Here is a 27,640-nt window from a genome sequence, read left to right as displayed (position 1 = left end):
TAAAAGGAAAACGAAATGAAATGTATTGCGACAATGGCCGACAGTTGTCATAGTAGACGATTTTTGTTTCCAATTTGTTAAGTTTGATTTTTTTTCTTTTCAAAAAACAAATAAAATATTTTTTCAAATTTAGTTTATCTTATTTGCAAAAGTTTTTCCTTTTTGTGTTTAACACCTATTATTTTGTTAAAAAATCACTTTTAAATAACATCAAACATAAAAAAGTACATTACTAATTTCTACGTATTTTTATCGGTGACAACTCCAGGCAACCATGCTACTCAATAGCACAGCGGTCATCACCGTATATCGGACCACAAAAGACTGTCGTTTGAATTTAGTAAATTGTCGATGGGATTCGAACTCACAACGCAACGTACAGCACCCAGCAGTCACCTAGCGAAAACGTCACAGTCGACAAAGGTCTGTCGGCCAGACCACAAGTCCACAAACCCTGGCTATGATCATGAGCTTGGCTCGAATCGTACGCGTGTGAACCCTGCACACTTCCATAATATTCAGGTAAAGGTGATAATCGGTAGCTCCTGGTGTAACAGATAGTTTATGTTCTCTGATAAGCAACGACTAGGGCAGTGTTTAACCGTCCCAACCCAGTGCCAGGCGGTTTGCCGACGACCAACGTCACTCTGACGTTAACGTTGCCTATTGTGCGCCCATTGCGTTTGGCCTCGATAAGCTTGATCCAGGGTCTCGCCTCATGCTACTCCGACCGAGCGAAGTCGAGTGGACCGGACTTGTTTTCGACATAGGAAAACGTGTCTCTTCGGAAAAATAAAAGTCACTTCGTCGTCTAATGAAGTCAACAGTGGTAAGTGGCAGTTTGATTTTACCACCTTTCGGGTTTCGTTTGATTTGTTCAGTACAGTAAAATATATGCAGGACAGAAACGCGAAGAGGAGAACAGAACAAGGTCCCACAGTACTTGAAAAGACAGAAAAGACTGTGATGAAATGTATCTCGACCATGAAGTTATTAGCTCACGTGTGTAAACACGTGGGCTAATGTCATAGCGATGTCTGTCTGTCTGTCCGTGTGTGTGTGTGCGTGTGTGTGTGTGTGTGTTGTGTGTGTTAGTGTGTGTCTGTCTGTCTGTCTGTCTGTCTGTTTACACGATAACTAAAAACCGCCTGAACGGATTCAAATCAGATTTGGTACACAGGTACCATATGCTACTTGCAAGAACTGATTAGATTCTGGTGTGGCTTGCATATTAATGAAGTCATGCAATATCGTTTTTTTTCCGTACAATGGTTTCCCTATGGAGACGGTAATGACAGTGTAGACATATATCAAGAAATACTGCACAAAATTTCATGAAACTTTTCCACAGATGACAATCTAAGAACATTATGATGATACTGTGAGTGTCATGTCAATTATCTTCTCATTTGCATATTTAATGAACTTTTGTTATTAGTGAGATAACTCTGAAATTCCTGCACCAAACTTGATGATACTTGCAACAAATATTGATCTGATATATATCTAATTATACTTAGAAGCATTAGTCAGTGTCAAGTTAATAAATAGCTCATTTGCATATTTTATGAAGGTTTGTAATTAGTCATATAACTCCGATATAACTTCACCAAATGTGATGAAATCTGCTGCAGATACTGATCCGACAGATATCTAACTGTAGTGTAAAGCATTTAGTTGTGTGAAGTTAATTAAGGGTTCATTTGCATATTTAATGAACTTTGTAATTAGTGATATTACTCCAAAATTACAGCGTTAAATTTGATGAAACTTGCTACAGATAAAATAATCGCAATTAAGGGTTCATTTGAATATTTAATAAACTGTGCAATTAGGTATATAACTCTAAAATTACGGCGCCCAAGTCAGTGAAATTGGGTACGAGATTTTGTTTTGATAAATATCTAATTGTACTGAGAAGCAATAGGCAGTGTCAAATTAACAAATAGGTCATTTGCATAGTTTATGAAGTTTTGTAATTAGTGATATAACTCCAAAATAACTGCACCAAATGTGATGAAATCTGCTGCAAATACTGATCCGACAGATATTTAATTGTGGTGTAGAGCATTTAGTTGTGTGAAGTTAATTAAGGGTTCATTTGCATATTTAATGAACTTTGTAATTAGTGATATTACTCCAAAATTACAGCGTTAAATTTGATGAAACTTGCTACAGAAAAAATAATCGCAATCATACAAATCCATAATCCAATAACACTAGGTCAAAATTTGTAAGACAGTAGTTGTAAACATAGACACAAAACAGCACAGAACAGACAGTAAATAGACGGTACACAAAGTCAAATTCATGAAAGAAAAATATATGGACCTCTGGCCAAAAGACCAATAAGTGATGTCAGGTGTTTCGAAAATAGTAAGCGCATCCTGCCCCACATGTGGCACCCGCCATATATCAATCTGTAAGTCAGATAGGTAGTGGTCACTAACTAAGGCCCCATGTCAACGATGTCATCAGTGATCATTTGTCGAAGAGAGATATTGTATTTATCTACCAGCTTGCGATACCTGCCAAAAAAGCGTTTGAATGTAGAGACAAGTCTTGCTCTGGTGTAACCTTGATTTAACAGTTTGTAAGAGAGATGGCCATGTCTCTCTACAAAATCACCATATGAACTGCATGCTCTTGCATATCGAATAAGCTGGGAAATGTATACCCCGTAAGCAGGTGAGAGTGGAATATTACTGATGAGGTGTGGAAAATTGATTATACTAAAGTTGAAATCATCTCTCTTGTCATATAGCCTAGAAGAAAGGTGACCATTAGAGTCAAATTCAAGTAAAATGTTCAGATATGAAGCAGAAGAGGCCGTTTCTGTAGTTTCTTTAATCTCCAATTCTGGAGGATAAATCATAGCGAGATATTTGCTGAATTCAGAGTTATTCAATGAAATAACATCGTCTATGTATCTAAATGTATGATTGAAAGTACGAGCTGCAGAGACCTGTTTCTGCTTGATAAGGTTCTGGATAAATTCTGCCTCGTATGAGAACAGAAATAAGTCGGCAAGTAAGGGAGCACAGTTAGTGCCCATGGGAATTCCTATACACTGTTGGTAAATGTGTCCTCCAAATTCAACAAATATGTTGTCAATGAGGAAATCAAGCATACTGATAATGTCTTTCTCGGTATAAAACGCTTTAGCGTTAGTAATATTTTTAACAGAATATGTAGAACTATACCCTAATACCTCATATTTGTAACGGCGTGAACCGTTTTTGTAGAAAAATGCTTGGTTGATGAGGTTTTTCAAGCGTTCTTTCAATTTATCATGTGGTATTGTGGTATACAATGTGGAAAAATCGAAAGTTTTAATAGATGTTATTTTTGAAACAGATCTTGATTTCAAATTTTCCATTTGATTTATACCACTCCGAGAAAAGACAACATCACAGTATGCTTGAAGTCCTCGTTTAACAGTACAAAGAACAGAAGTCAGTATCTTCGATAACTCTGTTGTTGAACATTTTGAGGATCCTGCGATAAACCTAGCTTTGTAAGGTGTTTTGTGGAGCTTTGGTATCCAGTATAAGCTAGGCAACTTATTATGGTCATCCTTTGTTGTAATATTAAAATTATCAATGAATCACTTATGGTTTGATCTGATAAATATCCACTTGCACTGAGAAGCATTGAGCAGTGTCAAGTAAATAATTAGCTCATTTGCATATTTAATGAGTCTTATAATTACTCATATAACTCCGAAATAACTGCATCAAATGTGATGAAAACTGCTGCACATACTGATACGACAGATATCTAACTGTGTTGTAAAGCATTTAGTAGTGTAAAGTTAATTCAAGGTTCATTTGCATATTTAAAAACTTTGTAATTGGGTATATAACTCTGAAATTTCGGCACCAAAATTTGTGAAACGTGCTACAGATATTGATTTGATAAATATTTAATTGTGCTATGAATCATAGAACAGTGTCAAGTTAATTTAGGGTTTATTTGCATATTTAATGAACTTGTAATTAGTGACAATACTCTACAATTACAGCATTAACTTAAATAAAACGTGCTACAAATGTTGATCTGATGGATATCTAATTGTCCCATAAAGCATTAAGCAGTATCAAGTTAATGATAAGCTCATTTGCATATTAAATAAAGTTTTGTAATTAGTGATTCAACTCTGAGAATACTGTGCGAAGTTGAAAAAACCTGCTACATATAGTGATAACATATATCTCATTGTTCTGTGAAGCGCACTACTATTAATGAACCTGTTGTAAAACACGTAAGCATATTCAGTTCATATCTGGTTTTAATGATGGTTATTTTGTCCGCCTTTCCGATTTACTGTCAGACATCGGTAGCAGGCAATCGTTCTTCCAGAATTAGATTTGTAGAGAGACAGCAAGTGATAGTTACTTTAAATGTACTAGAATATGGGCTTCGACGAACCATTGGCGTCATCCATGCCCGTGTAGAAGTTCATGTAAGTACTTGTGACTCACGCCCGGTGACTCTCTGAATTGTGAGTGGGGTGCGGGATTGCTGGATAGCTGAATAGCCCCCTAAATAGCTAGGTAGCTAATAACTACGTTAGCCATAAGAATAGCTTATATTTAGGCGTTTGTGGCTAGTTAAGCTATTATTACTTTCCACAGGACACTTTTAGCTGCTAATGAACGTAGTAGCTAGCTTTTTACCTAAAATAAAATGATTGTAGGGCAGGTTATAGAGCTATTCAAGCTATTAGCCGTTTTTAGCCGCTAATAGCCACACTTAGCTTACTATTAGCTGGCTACCAACTACAAATTCCTGATGCCAAAATGGGCTGGCTATTGAGCTATTCAAGCTATTAGCCGTTTTTAGCCGCTATTAGCTGTTATTAGCGAGCTATTAGCTGGCTGCCGGCTAAAACCTCCAGCAGTGGGAATGGGCTGGCTATTGAGCTATTCAAGCTATTAACTGTTTTTAGCCGCTAATAGTCACTCTTATCTAGCTATTAGCTGGCTACCAGCTAAGAACTCCCGAGGTCGGAATGGGCTGGCTCCCCAGGTCGGAATGTGCTGGCTATTGAGCTATTCAAGCTATTAGCTGTTTTTAGCCGTTATTAGCCACTCTTAGCTATAGCTATTAGCTTGCTACCAGCTAAAACCTCCCGCGGACTGAATGGGCTGGCAATTGAGCTACTCAAGCTATTAGCCGTTTTTAGGTGCTATTAGCTGTTATGCCAGCTAAGCAGTGGACACGTCTGAAAAAGCCTGACAACTACTTATTACAAAGGAAGTTACGAGCGTGACTTTCACTTAGGTGTACAAAGAATTAGACATCTCATAAATATATTGAATAAATATTGTAGAACCAAGAACGTAGTACTAGTATTGAGTTCTTTTATGGAAGATATTTTCTTTCATGCCAGTGTAATTTTCTACTAACCACAGCACATGGCATTTTTTCTGTATTGAGCGCTAAAGAAATCACTAATTGTACATATTGAGGATTTTATTCACTGTTATGAAAAATTGTGTTGTAAAGCGAAATGATCGTGGAATCTTTCGATTTGTAGAACCAAGAAAATATATTAAGTCACATGGCTGGTTGAGCGGTAGAGTAGTTATGATCAGTTAGTCTCTGTTTGAAAAGGTTTCGTGTGATTGCTTGTGTCTGAAAAAGTTTCAGGGCACTGATTAATTGTACCGACATTCACGCAGAGGCTAATCAAATACCTGTGACGGGTTTTGCATTGTCTTTTGTTCAAAGACTTGTTAAATATGCATGTCAGTTTGCAGCTGAACACAAAAATTGTTTGTAGAAGACTTCACACAACTGACAATAGGAAGATACACAAGCATTTGGACAATAAGCTGTTGTTTTGGCTTGGCCTCTGTATCAAATGAAAGTTGTGCGAGAATATGGGTAGAACCAAGACAGTAATATCAAATGTCCAGTTACTTTAGAAATATCTAATTGCATTGTGCATTTCTTGTCGAGCGGGGCTCTACGGAGGAAATGGTGAACGTGGCAATTATTTTGTTCATTGTCTTTAAGTTATAAGCGAAGGGTAGAATCACGTCAAAGCTAGAGTCAGTCCTTGGAAGTCGGGTTTGGCCAGAACTGTAAGGTGGTGAAATCTCCGATATATATCGGATATTTACTTGCGATTTGACTGAATCTAGTATCGTCTAGTATCGATATTAGAGTCCCGAAATCACCGAAAAATATCGGGTAAGTATCGGAGATTTCACAGATCCGGCGTGCTGAGACACAAGGCAAGTAATTCTAGTATCGTCTAATATCGATATTAGAGTCCTTAAATCGCCGAATCGAACATATCGGGTAAATATCGGATATTTCATAGATCCGGCGTGCCTAGGCACAGGGCAAGTAATTCTAGTATAGTCTAGTATCGATATTAGAGTCCCCAAATCGCCGAAAAATATAGGGTAAATATCGTCGATTTCACAGACGCGGCTTTCCATGGGACAACTGCAGTTCATTCTATTATCGTCTTGTATCGATACTAGTCCTGAAATCGTCGATACTAGTCTTGAAATCTTCGATACTACATTGTAAATATCCGATATTTAAAAATTGTGCAAAGTCGCGCCTTCATGCCTTTTCCCTATATAGAACGCTAGCGCTCACAAACAGACGAAGTTGGTCAGTTTTTGTTTTATTGTTACGTCCCATTACCTGAAATGTTATGCACCTGTAAATGCCGGACCCTTGTCCATAACAACGGAGAAAACATCAGTTTTGTAGTCATCAAGTCAATTGAACTGGACCATTGATACATGTCACGTCCGTCGTACTGATCGACATGATCGCAAGCGCAGCACTCGTCGCTGACGCATACAATACAATGTCAGCTTAGAGCGTACGGACATAAGCGAGGTGTTCATGTATGGCCGTGGTTTGAGGGACTGTGGGGCTTAAAATACTCGAAATAATCGTGTGTCGCAACTCATTTCTTTTCATTTTCCACCAAAATTGGTGACTTTGGTATTTTACAACATAACATGCACTTTAATAGTTTGCTAGTATCCGTTTCAACTCACATCGTTTCGTGTCACCGTTCTCAACTATCGACAATCAAGTCGTTGTGGACTGACCTGGTGGGAGTGCAGAGAAATACTTAGAAGAGCCAAGAGTAGAATTATTGATAAAGTCGAGATAATTTGTTTGCGTTCCCGCCAGCCTTATCCGAAGCATTCTTTGTAGTTTTATCGCCCTCGTTCACTCTGACCATAGACGTGGGCACTATCCGGTTCTCTTGGCCTCAGTGGACCGGATAGTGCCCATGTCAAAATTTGTATGGCCAAAAGCTGGAATGGTGGAGTTCAATTGAATAAGGATTCTGAAGGAACTTCTCTATTTTTATCTAGTAGGCTAAGGAAACATAAAAGTTATTTTCAGTCTGTCTCCACTAGCGCTGAAGTCTACAAAGTGTGGCAAAATGTATATGTAACATTCCGTCGCAGCTATGCATGTGTTCCCGTTGCCACATACCCTTGATACGTTCTAGTTTTTTGATAGCGTGCCTTGACTCATTAACAATGAGGATAGTGTTCACAACTCGTCCGAAGGTCAAATATTTGTAAACATTATATGTAGTACAGTAAAATCATTCCCCGACCTACACACCCTAATTTTTAAAGGCATGCTACCGGAAACACATATTTTCATTGGCCTTAGTAGTACTTGACTCCGGTCAAATTGTGTTCGTTTTTGACATTGGCCTTGGACTCCCCGTGTGTCAACGTACTAATGTATTTACTTTAACAACAAGAACCTTAACAACAGCTCATTACAGCTTTTGCTCATACAAATTTTGACGTGGTGGCTATCCGATTCAGGCCCGAAGAACCGAATTACCACAACGACTTTGAATATTCAGCGTGAACAAGGGCGATAAAGCTTCAAAGAGTGCATCGGATAAGGCTCCCAGGAACGCAAACAAATTCTCTCCACTTTGCCCCAAATTCTACACTTGGCTATTCTGCACTCCCACCTGGTCAGTCCATAACGACTGGATTTTCGGTAGTTTGAGAACGGCGACACCTAGCGATATGTCAATTGTCCATTGAGTTGAAACGGATACTGACAAACTGGTAAACATGCATGTCATGTTGTAAAATACACAAGTCACCATTTTGGTCGAAAATGAAAAGAAATGCGGTACGACACATTGATAATTTCGAGTATTTAAGTCCCACAGTCCCTCAAACCACGGTCATACGAACGCGCTAGTGTATGTCCATAACCTCTAAAATCCAACATTGTATGGTATGTACTAAACATCAGCGACGAGTGTTAAACTTGAGATTGTGCCGATCGGTATGAAGATACGACATGTATCAATGATCCAGTTCAAGTTACTTGAATGACAACAAAACTGATGTTTTCTCCGTTGTTATGGACAAGGGTCCGGCATTCACAGGTGCAGAACATTTCGGCCAATGGGACATAGCACTAACAAAAAATGACCGACTTCGCCTGTTTGTAAGCGCTAGCGTTTCCGGGGATTCGCTCCGCCCGTACCCCGGCCCGTACCTTGATCCTAGCGGAAATGAGCTAAATATTAGCAAATGCAGCAACGGTTTGGTAGAATGTAAGGCCTATAGTAATAGTTTGACTACTGGAAAGAAGATTAAAGAAACAAAAAATGAAATAAATATAAAGGGCAATGAAGTTCAGCAGGAAATTGATACAATGTGATGTATTGAAAGGTGGAAACTGTAATTCCTACATTAACCAGAAAAAAAAGACATGTACAAGTCTGTGGAACGTGTTGCGTAATACCGTATTGTATGGAATCAACTGTGCACGCGCGCGCTTCTGAAACATTCTTTTCAGAGTTTGTGTTGAGGCTAGACTCCTGAAACCTCGTTCAAACTTCACTCCCAAAATAACAACATTGTCCCCTTGCATTTAACATTAACATATTATAATGAGGTGATAAGCGGTGCACTCGGGTATTAATTTGTTGCGGATATAAAACATCTGAGGTGTAAATTAGCATAATTAGGTGATTATTAAAACTCTCGGTGATTATTTCCCTCCGAATATGCTAATTTTGACCTCAAAGGTCTTATTTCCGCAAGCAAATACCATCGCTTGCCGTTTATAACCTTTATAAATTAAACTTACGTAGCGATCCGTTCAGTTTGAATGTGTAAACCGTTTTCATGGGAATATCATAGCTTGGCAGAACTTGATTTAGTAGTTTGGCTTTTGTAAAATATAACCTTCGACTCGGCGATCTGTAGTAGCGTGAGTTTCGAAAATCAAATGTTGGTCGTCACCTATTTCAATGCTACTATATGTTGGTTTGATGCATGACAAGACTTATTCTTCCAGCATTGGGACTAATATAGTAGGGCAGTCAACCAAGATGTCCGTGTAAAAAGGTGTTTTAGCTTTGGGAAGAGGGGAGATTGGAAGACTAGTGAGAAGGTTAGGGAAGTTTGTCATGTGTTGTTGGGAGGCAAGCTACGGATTTCAAGTTTCTTTGCAATTTCCTAAATTAGTACATGTGTATGTAAAACGCCCTTGGTCGCAATTTTTCAACGTCGGGTGCTTGGCTGCAAAAGATGATAATGTGTTTCTGACGATATTTCTGTGAATGCAAGGGAGCGTTCACTTATTACGGCCGGGGATGGGTCGGCAAATCCAGGGGTGGTCACCTTAAATTTGAAAACTGCAAAGGGGGCGGGGGTCATGTATCTTTCAAACAGCTCAGAGGGGTCACTTAATTTTCATAAGTATCCGTCCCGTCAAAATGCAGTTTCAGTGTTCAGAAATATACTGAGAGATGAAAATGATTCGCTACATGATTTCATTTTCTGAGTCATTTAACTAAATCTGAACAAAAATATAATTATCTGTCACATGAACATCTTGACTTGGCAAATAAGAGGCTTGTCTTGTTGTAAATTGAGCTTACCGAGGGCAATGAACAAACGATGTTGACTGGGGCAAAGTGAACGTCGTATGGGGTTAAATTGTTGCAAACTTTATCGAGCAGACCGTTTGTAATGGATGTAGGTGGCGTCATTTTCTATCATCAGAAACGTTTTCTTGTCGCCCTAGCAAGTTGTAATTCGAAGCTATTTTGAAATTCAATGTACATATTAGAGATATAGCAGGTTTTGTCAGGGAAACTATTTAACAGTTACCTATAGAGTACTAGTACCATGAAAAGTGAAATTATATTTTTAGGTGAAATTACAATATCATAATTGTTGTTAACATCTGAACTTTCAAGTACCCTATTTGAATCAAGTACATCTGTATCAGTTATCAGACACCTATAAGAGCATAAATTAATTTAGTCTTGCATTGTACAAACATTATTCATAATTTTCTCATGACTCCAATGTATAGTGAATCAACATTTTGATGGAATTCCAAAATGCAGTTTCTTGCACACATATCAACCTTTAAACATCTTAGTCTAACTATAGTAAGTACTTTAAAATGAATTATCAAACGTCGATAAATACACAGATTTAGATAGTTTTCAATTGGAAAAAAAATATTCATAGATTCCTCATAGACTACCATGTATGGTGAATCAACATTTCGGTGAAATCCGAAAATCCAATTTCTTGCACACATATCCATATGTAACCACCCTAGTCTAATCAAGTACATTAATACTAATAATCGAGAGTACATAAATACACAGATTTACCTATTTTTGTATTTGAAAAATAATCATTCATAGTTACCTCATAAACTCCCATGTATAGTGGATGGACATTTTCAGTGAAATCCCAAAATCAAATTTCTTGTACACATAATAAGTACCTTTAACAATCATATTCTAATCAAGTACAACTATGATAATTATTCAGCGTCTGTATATGCACACGTATAGCAAGTTTTTCATTGGAAAAAAAATTATTCACAATTTTATCATAGACTCCCATGTATAGTGGATGAACAATTATAGTGAAATTCTTAAGTCAATTTGTTTGTCCACATACCAGTTGTAGCAACCCTATTCCAATTAAGCACTTTTATGTCAATTATCGAATATCTATAAATGCACAGATATAGTTTTGTATTTAAAAAGTATTACATAGTTTTCTCATAGACTACCATGTATAGTAAATCATAGACTACCATGTATAGAGAATCAACATTATCAACAGCTGATTTGTACACACCCGTAATTTCTGTCAAATCGATATCCCTTTGCGGGGTAATTTCAAAATTAAAGCAAGTCAGAAGGGGAAATTTGAACATTAACACCTTGTGAGTTTGTAAGGAGGGTCATTTGAAAAAATCTGAGAATCTGTTTGGGGGATTCTATCGCCTCTCGCCCTCTACAGGTGTATGCGTGTGCAGCTTTACTCAAGCAACGTGAATTGGGGTGGCATGACATTTTTGTCATCTTAAAAGGGGGGTCATCAATTTTTCGGTGCAATGGGTAGGGGGTTCACTTATTTTGACTGATGCGCAGGAATAATTTGCCGGCCCATCCCCGGCCATAATAACTGAACACTCCCTAAGTTCAGCGGGTCTGGTTGTTTCTCCGTCACGGTGGTGTTTAGTTTAAGCCGTTTGCATGGATGTTTCAAAGACTTTTTTGTTTCCTCTATATGCTACATTTGTATTTCAGGTTTGTCCGTAAGTATGGAATATATTTGTCTATTATTTTAATGGCTTTAAGTAAAAAAAGGACAAATGATGTAAAGCGGTCATTGTAAGATTACGTCATACTGACAGAAACCTACTGCGTGGTTTTGTAGAGTTAACGGTACGAAACTCATAACATTTCGTGTAATTCCTAATGAAAATGAATATTCATATTTACAAAGATCCCAATTTACAGTGAATTTCAAAATAGCTTGGAATTACAACGTGCTAGGTGATTAGAAAAACGTTTCTGGCGACAGGAAATAACGCCCACTGCATCAGTTGCAAACGTTCCACTTTGATAGATTTTGCAACAATTAAATTCAATACGGTGTCCGCTGTTCTCACTTACAGAACACGTTCAGGGTAGGAAATACAATCGTTGTACCGACCCGTACACACTGCACCGAGAAAAACCTAACGTTAGCATTCTGTGCAGTTTCATCAACGGGAAATGTGATAAAAGCAATATACGAATGTTCAAATAGTCCGTGTGCGGGTGAGCTTTTCAATTGGAGCGCGGCAACACTGACGGTGTTGACTGTGGTACAGAGAACGTCGTATTTGGTTGAATTGTTGCAAAATTTATCGAAGGGACGTTTGTATATGTATGCAGGTGGTGTCATTTTCTATCGCTAGAACCGTTTTTCTTATCACCCAAGAACGTTGTAATTTCGAGTTATTTTGACACGATTGGAATTAAATCAAAGTTAAATTAAAGTGTAATTGTTAGGAAAGCGTAACGAAATCGAAATTTCTACAGCTAGAATTTTACAAAATGATAGAATAGTGTAAAGTTTGAAATATTGTTCTCATTGAACAAAACAACGAATGCACAGCGATTATTGCGTATCTCTTTCATCGGATTCATTTTTATGAAAAAAAAAAGTTTATTTTTGTTTAAATTTTACAAAGAAACCGTACGAAACATAATGTATCAAATTTCTCTAATTCACGACTTTTGAGTCAGGGCACTCTTGAAATGTCCCTGCCTTTGAGTGAATTTAGGGCTTCATAAACACTAAATTGAGTCAGGGTTCATTGTTAAAGGAAACAAAATCTTTTATTTGACACTGTTTCGGTGCATTCTTTTATCGTTTAGAAACGGACATTTTTCTTCATATGGAAATATATTAATAGAAAAGTACACAATGCATGATCACCCTTGATCCCAAGTGCACATTTAACCAAGGGACAAAACGACAAGATGGAAAGTACGCAAAATAAGATAACTTTTGCTCCGAGAAAAAAATACACGCACTCTATAAAAGGAGTTGAACTCCAGTAACTCAAAGTCCAGTATTTTTTAGCGTTTTAGATCTGCGAGAAACGAATATTTTTCTTCATATTGAAATATATTGACAGAATGGTGCACAATGTCAGGGATAACGACAAGATGATGCTTGCTCTGAAACAAACAAACAAAAAAGCAAACACACAAAAACTTAATTATCGTAAAATACAAAGAATGTTTTGCGACGGATTCGCATCGTTTTATCAAACGAGAATAAGTTTTCTTTGTTTCTTTGGTTTTTTTTTTGTCTCAGAGCAAACGTTGTCGTATTTTGCATACTTCTGACCACACTAATGTTGTCCATCCTTTATTTGATTTAAAATGTTGTTCCCTCATAGCGAATGACAAAATAGCTTGGAATTACAACGTGCTTCGATGATTAGAGAAATACTTTCTAGTGATAGATAATGCCACATGCATTCTTTAGAAACGTTCCCCTTTGATACATTTTTCGACAATTTAACCCAATACGACGTTCACTGTGCCACAGTCAATATCGTCAGTGCCATACATACATACATACATACATACATACATACATACATACATACATACATACATACATACATACATACATACATACATACCGTCGTTGCTCATTCTTCTCAGTAACTCATCTGCTATGGAACTCTCTACCTTTAGGCATAAAACGTTCATCTTTAAGAGAGCATTTTAATTATCACTCAGATGGTTACGAGCGTTGTGGAAATTTTGATACTTGGCGCTATATAAATTTGTTTAAAAGATAGACGATATCGTACACCCTCAATGTAGGCTTAATAATCTACCTGGTGACATTTCCCCCGAACAGTGGATAGGAGTATTAAATATTACATCAAATGTAAAGATTGTTTGACCTTCGGGTTCTTAAGCCTTGAAGATGAAAGTTTGTACGATTCTTATTTAATTGCCGATATTAAGGCAGTGTGGATGAGTAGATACACGTTGAAAGGTTTATAACAATTGAAATTCGATATTTAAGGAAGTGAAAAGTTATGATAAGCAGGTTTCAAAAAAAATGAAGGCGACGGACAGAAAGAAAGGTGATTTGTATCCTAACGTAAAGAAAGCAAAATGCAAAGTATTATTGGTTGTGAAAAACCGATAACCTGGTAAATTTCTGAAACAGTATAATAACCTGCTGTCTGGAGATGGTAGTCAGTCAATGGAAATATCATCCTAAACTAACCTTTATAATTTGTCTATTACTTTCTTTAGCTTGTTTATCACTTGACCAACACTCACTTATTCCCTCATAAAAATATTTTTATTCCTCTTTCAGATAGCACTCACTACTGGGGACATGCGTCGCACCATATCGACCAGATCTTCGACCACATTTTTACTCGTCTTTGTGGGATTTACCAATTGCATTGTTCTTTTTGTGATGGTCGGCATTTATACAGATCATACAGGATATTATGTGGAAGTAAGAAGAACACGTGACAGCAATATGCCTTTGATGATCGCTGAAACTGGCGGTAGAGAAACGTTTCGTGCTAATGCCATCAACGTTGAGCGAACTCAAGGTGTACCTGTGGCAGTGAATGTAACGACATATCGGAAAAAACAATCGCCTATAAAGAATTCTACGAAGTCAATTGATTCTCAGGTTGAAGTTGATGTTAACGAGATAGTTACTTCAAATTTTGGGCAAGATGTGAAGAAGCGCAATAATCAAACTTTCGATAGTTCCGATATTTTGATCGGCAGAAATAAAACCCTGTCATTAAATAACGTGGAAACACCAAAGAACGATGGTGAAAAAGAGGCTTTGCTTATTGATATTTTTCAAAGCATCCGAAAAAATTGGACTTTCAACGAGAAGGAAGCAACAAATCTCAGGTAATCTAAGCTATCTTCACTTATCAATTTTATTAGCTCTCATTTGGTATACGAAAAAGAGCTTATCGTATAAGGTGAATCATTTCATTTGCATCTCGTGTACATATCGTCTGTATGTCTGTATGTCTGTATGTATGTAAACATGCATGCATGCATGCATGCATGCATGAATGTATGTATGTATCACTGCATAAAAACCCTATAATACTTACTGTATTAACATGGATTATTGCCTGTATTTTAGCTGAAGAGTGCATATACAGATGAATACAGTCAAGAATCCATTTTTTGTATTCAGCAAGCCTGTATTCATGTGGATTCATGTGAATTCACGTGTATTATACTATAATACAGGCAACTCATTAATGTGAATTTATCTGAATTATTGGGTTTTCATGCAGTGTATGTATGTATGTATGTATGTATGTATGTATGTATGTATGTATGTATGTATGTATGTATGTATGTATGTATGTATGTATGTATGTATGTATACAAGCACGCACGCACGCACGCACGCACGTACGTATGTATGTATGTATATATGTATGTATCTATATGCCTGTTGGTCCGTCCAGATCAAAACACTCCTAAACCGCACCAGCTACCATCTCAGTATTTGGTGCACAGATGCACAGAGGGATGAAGATGTGAATTAGTTGAAATAAACATGTCAGTGTCAAAATATGCAAATGAAGGGAAAAAGGAAGAATCCTGCAAATTGGTAAAACTCAGTAACAATTGATCAGATTTGGTTGAAACTTGGTATGTATGTTTCTTTAGGTATTCTTAATTAGATGTGTGCAACTATGGATGAAATTTGTATATTTGTATTTTTGCGATAATTTTTTATTAGTTTTTAGTCAAAAAATCTTCTTCTTCAAACGGCTTTCCTGATTTCTTTCAAAGTTGGTATCCACATTCCTGCGGATGATATCAGTCAAGTTTGTAAAAATTTTGGTGAATTTTTTGTATTTGTAATTTTGGGACAATTTTCCCAATTTTCGGTCAAAAAAAATGTTCTCGAAAAAAAAATCATCTGGTGGCTTTGGTATTTGGTATTCAGGTTCATAAGGTTGATCAAAATATAATGTGTTCAAATTCTTATGAAATTTTCAGTTTTGTATTTTTAGGCAATTTTTGTCATTTTCGGTCAAATAATGTACTACTCAAAAACTGCTCGTTTGATAGCTTTGATATTTGGTATACAGGTGTCTAGTGTTTATCTTAGTATGATTGAAATCAGGATGAAATCTTCAATTCTCTATTTTAAAGGCAATTTTTGCCATTTTTGGTCACAAAATTGGTTCACAAAATCTGCTTTTCTTATAGTTTTGATATTGAGTTGAGATATTTCCATGGATGATCTTAATTGAATGTGTTCGAATTATATCTTCTTCAATTACGTATTTTTACAGCTATTTTCGCAATTTTGGTCAGGCTAACCTGAAGTGGACTATCAAAGATTTCTTCTTTCACCAGCACATGTCACAAAAAGTCATTCTCTACATTAGGCAAATGAGCTCTATCAGCTGCCAGGTCGCTTGTTTTAAATTTTGAGAGAAATATCTTCAATTTCCTATTTTTTGAAGCTTCTTTCTTTTGATGGAAAAAATTACAGAAATAGTCAGCTTAATTGATTCTATAACTTATTCATTTTGTATTGATATGAACAAAATTAATGAATATTATTTTGTGAAAACATTTTCTGATTTTTGGCAATTTTATACTCACAGGAACTAAGGATACATAATGTCGTGAATTAGTAAGCATTTCATATGGTAGATTGTATTTGGTGTTGAAATGTGGTAAAAGAATCATAAGAAAGCACTACAAAAGGTAATTTTAGCAGGTTTGGTTTCCAACAAATATATTCCAATGTGTAAGAGTATAAACATTATAAATAGTTCACACACTTTCCATCTGTCATTGTATCCTTTATGTAAACAAATAACATGGTCAATACTAAGGGGTGGACCATTTGGTATCCTGATGGGGGATCTAGAAGATTTTCGAAAAAAAAAGATTCCCAGCAAATGTCAGAATCCGCCAGAAAAAGCTTTACAAAAAGAAAAGGTTGGAGAGTTGAAAAAACTGTACAATGGATCAGGGGAAAAATAATGCTACCTCATCAGTCTTCCAGACCCCGCCTCCCCCAGGATATCAAATGATTCACAGTGAAGAATATCTCACTTGAAGATTCCAAGTCAGGTCAGGATTTGAAAGGAATAGTCAAGTTCACTACTGTTGTGACATGTTGGTTTTGTAAGTTATTCCAAAAGTGAATGCTCCAGTTGCACTGGAAGAAAGCAATGTTTACTTTTCTTGATAGGGTTTGTGTGTTAATGGTTGTATGTTGAAATATATCCACGTATCGAGTGTACAAGCAAAATGTAAACATTGGTTGCATGTTATGCTTTTTAGTCAAGGTCGTCTCTTGTTCATGAAAATCAAGAAAAGGTAGCTGTTTGCCTGCATTTGTCAACACATAACTGCCTTACAAGTTCATTGTCTTAAGAATTATCACATATGCAGAAAGAAAACAAGAAACTAATCAAATTGATGTGTAATATTAACCCTGAGTGACTGTATATATAACTATTTTCTCATTACATCAAACTGTTTGTTATATTTTTATCATTCTCAATGGGCAAAGTCATACTTGGGGCCAATGTCATCACTGCTAGTCTGTGTATGTCAGTCTGTCTGTATGTCCATCTATCTGCCAGGCTTTCTGTAGACCAAGTTTGTGGACCTCATAACTGAATAATTTCGATATTAAATGTGGCCAGCTTCAGAATGCTTAGATGGTTATCTATAACCGAATGGAATCTTGTAAGAGTTGATAAAATAATAAGAAAAAATATGATTTTAATAATCTGCAATTGTTATATTGATAAGAGAGATATTACTTTATTATTTGGCACATATGTTAGGAGGATCAATGTATGCGATATGTTGGTTGAAAAGCATAAAATTGGTATATATGTGTTTTTAGATTTTTCCCGACTTTTGGTCAAAAGTCTTGTTTTTAGGAATCACATGGCAGTTTGGGACTTACAATTATAATGTAGGTGTGGCAGCATCATTAAAAGTGGAGCTCTGAAGAATGCCGATTATTACATCTTACCTTAGTCTTCGATTTTGCAACAATAGACCGTAGAGAGACCAAATATTGGCTAGATTAATTTAATGCATTACAATATTATAAGGTTAACCTTTAGTTTGGTATGGCTGATTTTATCACTAGTTATGATGTACTTGGTTGAATGGTATAGTGTAAGTGTGTGTGATCAACAGTTGCAAGTTGCCAACCATTTCATACTTCAATGGTAAGTGCATCAAAATTTGTTCAAATGCACTTGACTATGAATGTCACAAGCTAAGGTTCATAGAAGCTATTAAATATCATGTATACACTCATTCTGGCTTGTCACATGTAACCAAATGTAAGCAAAGTGTCATTGACGCTATTTTTATTGTTCAATCGTTTTTGTAGACCACTGCCTGCGTAGGTATGTAATATATTTAATTAAATGTTTCATATTCCACTGAAAGGTAATAGTGTTACGTATAGATGTGCCAGTGCATTTATCATTTGATTGGTATCAGTTATATTTAATTAAATAACTAATATACGACCGAAAGGTGATAATTTTATGTATAGATGTGCCAGTGCATTAATCCTTTAGGGACGTCATTGATCTATCTTAAGTGATTAAACATTAAACTCCGACAAAACATCGGAAAAAACATAAATACCATTTGTATACTTATGTGAAAAAGATATCACGATGGGTCAGCCATCGCTGTAAACTTGGAATCGAAGATGGTCAACAAACGTCAAAAGGCTACAAAATCCCACTCTGTTACGACTGAAGTTCATCTTACAATAAAATACATGCCACCTCCTCCTATTAACTGTAATCACTAAGAGAAAGCGTGTACGTGAAGGGGTTACAACACGCATATGCCCCAGACAACGTTGAATGAATGCTCTAAGGGTATAAAATGAAAGTAATTAAATGTGCGTTGTGGAAAAAAAGTGGTATATTTACAGTTTGTGTTGTTCAAGCTCAGTTAGTGACAATGTTGCAGTTTTGCTCGGAGAACCTTCATGGTCTGAAGAAGATCGGCCTAAGGGATGGCATCTTGACCTCTACCACTAGTGGTGCCGTACATTTATGAATGTCAGTAATCAGAAAATATTTATTACTTTGAAATTCTTTCTTTCCTTTGAAGGGAGGGCTGGCGATATGTTGCGAACTGTGCTTTGCAACAGCAAATATACCCTTCTCATGCAGCATTTTCCCACCATGAACAGCAGATCAAGCTAAGTTGTTGTCAAAAAAGCTTTGGACTCTTAGTGTATATTTCATGGCCGATTGAAGCTTTAAGCGTATCATACTATAAACTTTCTTAGTCTTGCCATCAATAAACATACAAAGACCGAACAAATTTGATAGAAGTTTGATAGCATTGCACCCAATAGTAGCATGAGACACCGTCTGTGTTATAAGATTGTCCCCTCAATGCTATACTTCAATCGGAATAATTTAATATAAATAGTAAATTGCTTATTGTCAAATGACCTTGGGTGAACTAGCATCGTTGTAGTTCATTACCTTTTGTCCTTCTATATGGACCGGTCAACCATTTTTTATTATAAATCTAAGTGCTTCATCCACAGCTTCGAATTTATTTAAATTATAATTGAACTTGAACAAATCAAAGGATCTGGCATTTTTCATTGATTCCTCTATACTTAGCTATAAACTATACGCTGAGCTATAGCTGATTTCAGTTGATGTCACTTAATGTAATGGTGCATATGGCATGCGTTTCGTGACTAATTATCATTTTTTGTTAAACTTTCCCTAAAGAAACCTTCAAAACTTATCATACCAAGGCAAAAATAAAATCATAGTTCATCAAGAAAATTTTGGTGCCAAACATATACTGATACTAAGAATTCAAAATGGCAACAACTAATCCGTGCTTTTGTTTTTATCATTTTTAAAAAACTAAGATGGCAAAAACTTAACGTACTCCAATAGCTTAAACATCAGCTCGAACAAGCCGTAAATCAGAAAGGTTTTACAAAAATTTGAGATTCTGATTAAGTATCCCGAGGTGTATTCTACCTTAAGTTGAGTATGAAGAGAAAAATCTACTACATACTCTATTCGAGTAGTTTTTATTATTTTTTTCTTTATTCTTCGGTAATGCATAGCCTGGTTTACTTAGCATAAGTTTAAGTTTTAAGTGATTCATCGTGTGTTGCCCTGTGTAAATGATGCAAACAATAGAACAGATCAAAAAGAGGGCCAATAAACTTTGAACCCAAAGTATACCGGGACGCTACTTAAGCTTTAAATGGGGAAGAAGTTACATGAGGTATAACTTTCTGAAATGACGTACATTTACCTTAAACGTTAACCAGTTCAGACTTTCTCGTTACTTTGTGTATATTTTGACCGAAACACCGATCTTCATTTTTGCCGGGTTTGGACTTCTGGCTGATGAGGTGTAAGCTGATAAAGATACAGCAGTACTATGTTTATGTTGTTTAGGTTTTGTTTCTCTTTCCTACTCGTGCAATAGCAGTTTATATTTCCGTCATTATATTCAAGAAATTGAAGGAGTATGGCCTGTTTTAATTGTCTTTTTTACAAAGGTCAGCCGTGAACTATCTTTCGTTTCACAACGTCTAGCTTAACTTACACCTGTAAGCAAACAGCTGCCGTTGCATTGAATTAAGTACGAGAGAAAAACTCACACTTTCTCAGAGTAACAAACAACAACGCTGAAATTCCTACACGGATGAGGGCGTCTAGTCTTGAATGTCGCCAGCTCATGTTGAACACACAATTAATCACCATTTACGTTTCATGTTTAAAAAATCTATGTATCTTTCTGCAAAGTCAAATGATCTTACATTTACAAAGTCGTTCCTTTACACGTAGCCTTTTACAAACCAGGATCGGTGTTCGTTTTACAGGCAGTCTTGTCTGTCACCCGAGTCTAAATGGTAGTCCACCCAAGCCCTGTGATCGTTTTACCGTGTATTATTTAAGTGAAACAGTATTCTTCGGTCGTAATTGAAAGGAACGTCGAAATGTCTTTTTTCAAGAGATGGCCCCTATCCTATAATTGGTATTGGGGAATAACCAGTCGGGGTAAACATGTTTCTGGGGATCTTACAGTTGAATGCCGGTGTATACTAATAGTGGCAAGTTTTTAATTCGTGATTGAATTATCTGACTGTCTGCGAGAGCGATTTGTCAAGCAAATCCCAAATAGATGTTATAATCATTTACCGTAAAGTCTAATCGTAAATAGCTTCGATCAGTGAACACAACTTTGGTCTAGATTCATCGTCATCGCAGGTCATCAACACTTAAGATAAGCTTATGGGGTAACGGATTCACTATTTTCCTTACAGTCAGTCGTATATTGCGACCATCACTCATTTAATTGCGTGTAGTTTTACTCTCAGTAATTTTTATTACTCTTGACTTCCCACTGTACGTTTTATTGCCACCGTCATAATAATCTTTTATGATGTCTTGTCCACCAAATACTGCAGATCACTTCTGGAGGAAAAATGTCAAACGAAGGAAATGTTCCTCACAACACAACAGAATACACCGCTTAACTCAAGTCTGAAATATGAAGCCGAAAGGACAACTAAAATTGAAGTGACTGCAGCGGTGCACAAACGGTTTCCAAAAGTATGTTCGAGAATGTTTTATAATTCATTAATATATAATATACATCTATGTATTTCTACTGCGAGTCTTATAGTGATCAATCTGCGTTCATCTAAGGGGAATATTGGTCTTATGAAAAGGGCTGTACGAGCTGTACTCGAAATATCGATAAGTAGAAGAAACCTTTTTAAAACAATTCCACACGTGTGTATCTATTGATCTATCTCTCTTCATTTCAATATATCTTTTAAAGGTTTGTGTAGATCTGCGTTCGGCATGCGGTTTCTGTTTGTATTGATCGGTTTAAAGAAAACGAATGATACCATGCCAGAAAGTCCCAAGAGAGTTTGACCGGTTGACCTCGCTGTTAATTTTATGCAGGAAATTACAATAACAATGCTTGGTCGAATGACGCAGTGCCTTGAGGGTGGGATCGCCAGTGGTATAGGGGGAGGAGTACCTTCCCGATGGTGATAAGTGGTGCAGATTACCGTCGCCTAGGTGACTGGCGTATACGCATGCCAAAAGACACCTATGGTTGATTTCCTGTTGACCAGTCGAATGGCAGAGTTGCAAATACCTGGACTGAACCATTTGTTTTTTTGTGGGTGTCGGTGGTATTTTGACAATAAAAGTAAAGATGCACAGATATTGAGTTTATTGTCTTGTTTATGAGCGGCCAGTATTTCCAACAGCATGAATTACGTGCATTTGCCCTAGAAGAAATAAATAATTTCGAATGAAACATCGCGAATCTAACCACATTCCCTAAGCTTGACGTACACTTAAGTGCCCCAAAGAACCATGGAATCACCAGACTTTCGATCGAAGAGATGAGTTTTGCCAAACCGCGTATACAGAAAAAGTGGCAGATGACTTTATTTTTAGAATCATGGACAGTATAGCGAGATGTAAAAAATGTGAAAGAGGCTCTCCACGTAACTATCCTAAATGTTTTTGTGTCGAGTTTGTGTTTGATTCGTTTCGAAAATGTGTTCCTACATTCTTATCCGATTGTGTATGTTAATAAAAAAATGTTTGTTTCGCTTGGGATATTTGTAGAGAAGTTTGGATTAGTGTGTACGGTAATGTTTTGTTTGTGTGGGGAAAGCTTATGGCGAGACACAGCCGGACCTATGTTGTTACAAAAGTTGATAAAGTCGCCCTTTGACGCTCGCGTTTCGAAACCCGAGTGTGGTTTCTCATCAGTCGCAGTGTTGATTCATTCCTTAGTTTGTGTATGTGAAAATTTATTTTAATGCATTTTAGTGGTCTTGGTTTTCGATAAGCGAGGCAAGTATTTGGTCACGTTGTGAGTCCGTTTGGTGGTTCGGTTTGTTTGTTCTATGTTTCTTTACTTCGGTAAATTTTGTTTTGACTGGTGTGTCTTTTAGATTTTTGCGGAGGTTTGTGAATTTTTAGGCAATAAGTACCACTGCGGGGTACGGATTTTATGTTTATTGGATCAAGATACTTACAATTATACTGGTTGATGTGCTTGTTCTCGTACATTTTGATTAAAAGTTCGTTTACTTTGTTTACTGTTTGTTCTGGCTTGTTGTGTATAATACTGAGTGTTGCGTAATTGCCTTTCGCATTCGAGTACGTAATCGTTTGTGTTGACAATGACGAAAACCCGACCCTTGTCGAAGGTTTTTTTTCCGAAATTTGTCTATTGTTTTCAAGCTGGTTTATCGCGATTCTTTTAGCGCGCGACATGTTTTGTTTCCTTGTTTGAAATGGTATCTCTAGAAGTGCGAGTTTAGCAGCTTCAGATAGCTTTCAAGGTTTTGTTTTTTGTTGTTCGTGGAGCCCAATTTGACTTTTCTTTGAATTGGTGTTGTTGCGATTGTTTGTGTCTCACGACGTAGCGTGGTCATATTTTACGACTTTATTTGTTGGAATCCTGAGGGGGTTTTATTCTGTTTGGTTTTGTTGGTGTCCGAATTAATTTTAAGGCTTTTGCCTAGTACTATTTTACGGAGTTTCATAGTTTGAGCGATGATAGGTTGTTGTTGAATTTCATGTTGCTGTCGACTTTTCTTTGGAAATAGCTGATTTTTTTCCACTGCCATTTTTTCTGTTACGTTACGGTGATTGTTTATTTTGTATTGAATGTTGTGTTACAGTTGTTTGTTATGTGTACGATTTTTGTTTGTGTGTTCTATGTAATTTTATTTTTTTTTTTTTTAGTAGTTCTCTTTTTGGAGTATTTGGTGGCCCTGAAAAGGGCCGCATGGTATGGGTTTTTGTTAGCGCTTGGCGCGTTTGTGTTGGCGATAAGCCTAGCTTTTTATGCTTCTTTTCGCCGATTCGATGTGCTTGGTGAGTAGGTGTTTGCCGCCGTCTTGTCACTGTGTGTGCGTACATGGACGGTCTGCATAGCCCTTGAATGTGGTCTCGATTTTACAATCAAACTTACAATTTAGGAGTATATATCAAAACTGATAAATGATTTATGTTTTCACATGGGTTCACAAAATTTTACGGCTCGGACTATGATTTTACAAGTTTCTATAAAAAGTATTATATATTGACTGATTACTGTAGCTATGATAGGCTACATTCAGGACGGGCAGTAATTAGTAGGCAAAACAGGTGGTTTTCACCGTGGGCAGAACTCGGTGCAATGATACTGAGCATTAATAGTAAGCCTGTCACCTTGAAGGTAATGCTGTAGGTGAAACAAGGACTTCAAACGCACGATGGTACAAACAACACCACAAGTGAAACGTACACATAGAAATACAAGCGTTCCTACGTTGTGCCCACCCGGGCCACGCGATTAAAATATGACTGATAATGCTGGATAGTGTTAATTGGGTCGGTAAACAGTTAATTGACTACCTGGGTGATTGGCAGGTCGTGTTTAATGACGCATATGCAAAGCAGGCCAAAAGACAAAAGCCCCCAAAGATATTGACAGCTGGCCAGGGGTCACCATGAATACGTAATGACGCTTCACTACGCAGAAACTGCGTAGTCAAGCCCTTCTTAACCGGTCAAACTCTCTTGGCATTTTCCCTCATGCATTGCTGGCATTTAATATAGTCGAGGTTGTGTTGAAAAGCATTGCAGATAACTTCTGCATTCTACACTTCTGCCTAAAGATGAATTAATCGTCTTTGTTTCCTTAATTTGTACTATCTGGTTTTCTCAGACAATGCCGTATATCAGTGAATCGTTCAATAAATGCAGCTTTGTTGGCAGCAGTGGGATACTTTTGAATTCGACATGTGGCCAGTCAATAGACTCATCAGACTTTGTGGTGAGGTGAGTCTTTATTCTCAAAAGTTCCGCATCTTTAAAAGAAATACCGAGTTTTAAGAATATTCAAATGAATAGGTCTTCATTTGAGACTGAGTATCAAGTTTGCAGACAGCTTTTGTGATTTAGTCACAAATGAAAATCTGATTTGTGTATTTGATTGCAGATTTAATCTTGCTCACGTACAAAAGTTTGCCAAAGACGTCGGCTCCAGGACGGACCTCATCACCTGTAATCCCTGGATATTAAAATCAAAGTAAGTGATCGTCTGTTAAGAGTATCTAGTAATTAAATTTTGTTTTAACAGTTTTAGAGTCACCATTTTTGTCCGCTTGCATTACTTATACAAGTAAATCATGAAAAGATCAAGAACGTTTAATTACGTTCGTAAGCACACCGTGCAAACAGTAGTATAATTCAGGAAAGTAAACACGCTGGTGTTCTTGATCATTTGTAGACAATGTTAGCGCTCTAGCTACTAGTGCATCGAGGTCTCCTATACATTTATTCATTACCAATTAGACAATATCATGCGGCAGCCACCAATGTATCACGCCAATGTTCAAGAATACATAAATACATTTAATAATTCTTTGTAGGTATGGTAGTGTATCAAGGAAAGGAAGTGGACGCTTCACAGCTTTCATGACGAGAGAGTATCCAAACGCAACATTGCTTTTGCCAGCTTTTACGTATCACTTCACCTCGAAACTCTCCTTTCGGGCACAGGACGCTCTGAAAGGCCAACATCTCAACGTCGTCTATTTACATCCCCTTCACCACACGATGGTAAAAAGGTTTTGGAAAAGTCAGAAAGTTAATGAAGTAAGAGTAAGTTCAGGTAAGATTCGCTATTGCAGGACCAAGACGACTCAACGGCGGCATTGTGTCACACGTACGTGCCAGCAGTGCTGGGTGCCGATTATCACTTGACTTGGTGATACTCCTTTGTCACATCTCCAGAAGCAAAACATGACTGCGTTAGTTAACAGTGGACTTTCCTTTGGATACTTGAACATCTCCGAAATAATTACTAAACATTTCTGTTTAATTAAGCAAGTTTATGCCTTTTCCACTGGGGTTCCGAAGAAGTGTCGATACTGTCTCCGTTTTGAAGAAACTGACTGTTGGCTGCTTGCTCATTTTAGATTTCTAGAGATTTACACGACAAAATTTTAAATAAACTGTCCATCTCTCCGTACCACGTACATTCGAGTCTGTTTGCAAAGTCTGGTCATGGTTATGTGCAAGCTGAGGGCCATTCGACATTATATATATATAGCCCCTGAGACAAGTATCAAGAATGATGCAAGCGAAATTAAAAACCCGCTGACATTTTCCAATATTTTTTCCAAAACCATTAGTGTAATTTAATTGACCACACTAATTAAAAAAAAAATTTCGATCTCTTTTTAGGATTGCTACTCTTTACTTCTATGATGAGTTTTTGTAAAGAGGTTCATCTCTATGGTTACTGGCCTTTCGCGGAAGATCCGGACGGCAATCCTCTGCTTTATCATTACTTCGATGAAAATGCGATCATGCTATCAGACAGGAAGTTAAAGAGACGAATGCATAATATGCCTGAAGAGTTCGATAAATACCGTACTTGGCATAACAAAGGCGCCATACGATTGCATGTGGGACAGTGTACCTCGCCGCCTTAAACATAATCAACGAGCTACTGTTCTGCCGTTACACGTTTTAGTAGATAAGTTATTATTTGAAAACTAAAAGGAGACATTTGGAGTCCTTATCCACAAATATTCCCTTTTTCTGAACAATTTTGAAGAGGGTCGTGATTATCAAACACCGGTGTACACAGATAAGTGTCCTTCCACCACCGTGCACGCAAATGTTCAACAATAAAAGTAGGGTACTATTTTACTGCTGAGCGATATATTTTAGCTCATCTGAAAGGAACACAAATGTCGCGCCAGTCGATCTGCTGACACTTTACTAAACATTTGAAAGTTTTAAATTCGTGCAATTGAAATATACGGCAAAATTTTCCATGATAGTTTCCTTGCCGATTAAGTCAATAATTGCATCAAAGTTTCCTAATCAACCTAACACCATTAAGAGATAATACTCATGTTTATACGGTGCACTTTGTCAACAGTAATGTTTATATGACATCACCTTCATTTTCCCAGATTATTGATTTTATTTTAGATATTGAAGTGGCAGACAACCTTTTTAGCATTGTGTAATATTTCCACTACGGCTAAAATAACTTACTAAAATCAACTGTGAACTGATACATTGCACTTCTATGCTCTAGCGTTTCTTTAAGATGGAGTGCGAGTCATTATGATTTGTAAACCACTATCTTCACTACACTCTATCGAACTTGGCATATTTATTTGCTATAGTGACGTTAAATTATTGTGCAGGTTTTTTGAAGTCATGTAGCGATCATATCTGATGAATATTATTTCTGTAATCCTACATGAAAATAACATGCAATAAATTTGTTCTTACGCAGACATACATTGCATATGATGAAGCTTATGTTTGCTAAAGTTCCTTTTTACGGGCGTTGCACACAGATCACGACTTCTCATTCCAAGTACATCACCTATCTCACATTTTATTCATCAAATTTGTTATTATACACAAACTGACCCAGTCGGTAATTGCCATATTGACTCCCTTTTCAATACAGCGAGTGGTGGCCTGGAGTTGCACTGATAAAATACGTCAAAATTATAAGAGTGTGTTTTGCTTTATGATAAATATTATTGTAAAGTGATTTTTTAAACAAACGAATTCGTGTTAAATAAATTAATATCGAAACAAAAACAAAAACAAATATTGCAAATGAGACAAAATAAGTTTGAATAATATTATTTTATAAATGGAAAAAAATATAGACATTGGAGACAAAACGGTCGTT

The 27,640-nt window shown here is 36.8% G+C and overlaps 1 protein-coding gene across 1 annotated transcript; it reads left to right on the top strand.

Moving 5' to 3' along the window:
* Nucleotides 1–731: 731 nt before the first annotated feature.
* On the top strand, nt 732–26,586 carry LOC139116495 (alpha-2,8-sialyltransferase 8E-like). The gene is made up of 7 exons (XM_070679114.1): nt 732–829; nt 14,199–14,761; nt 21,351–21,495; nt 24,635–24,747; nt 24,908–24,997; nt 25,341–25,582; nt 26,158–26,586. Exons 1-7 carry the CDS (start codon nt 815–817, stop codon nt 26,406–26,408), a joined length of 1,419 nt encoding a protein of 472 aa, XP_070535215.1. The 5' UTR covers nt 732–814; the 3' UTR covers nt 26,409–26,586.
* Nucleotides 26,587–27,640: the final 1,054 nt, after the last annotated feature.

This window comes from Ptychodera flava, chromosome 17 (genome assembly GCF_041260155.1).
Source record: "Ptychodera flava strain L36383 chromosome 17, AS_Pfla_20210202, whole genome shotgun sequence".
Taxonomy (NCBI): Eukaryota; Metazoa; Hemichordata; class Enteropneusta; family Ptychoderidae; genus Ptychodera; species Ptychodera flava.
This window is presented reverse-complemented; position numbering and strand designations above follow the sequence as displayed.

What these genes read in the sequence shown, in the direction of transcription:
- LOC139116495 (XM_070679114.1), top strand. An exon ending in TCATCAGACTTTGTGGTGAG is followed by an intron (nt 24,748 to 24,907) that starts GTGAGTCTTTAT and finishes ATTTGATTGCAG; the next exon opens with ATTTAATCTTGCTCACGTAC. An exon ending in TGAAGTAAGAGTAAGTTCAG is followed by an intron (nt 25,583 to 26,157) that starts GTAAGATTCGCT and finishes ATCTCTTTTTAG; the next exon opens with GATTGCTACTCTTTACTTCT.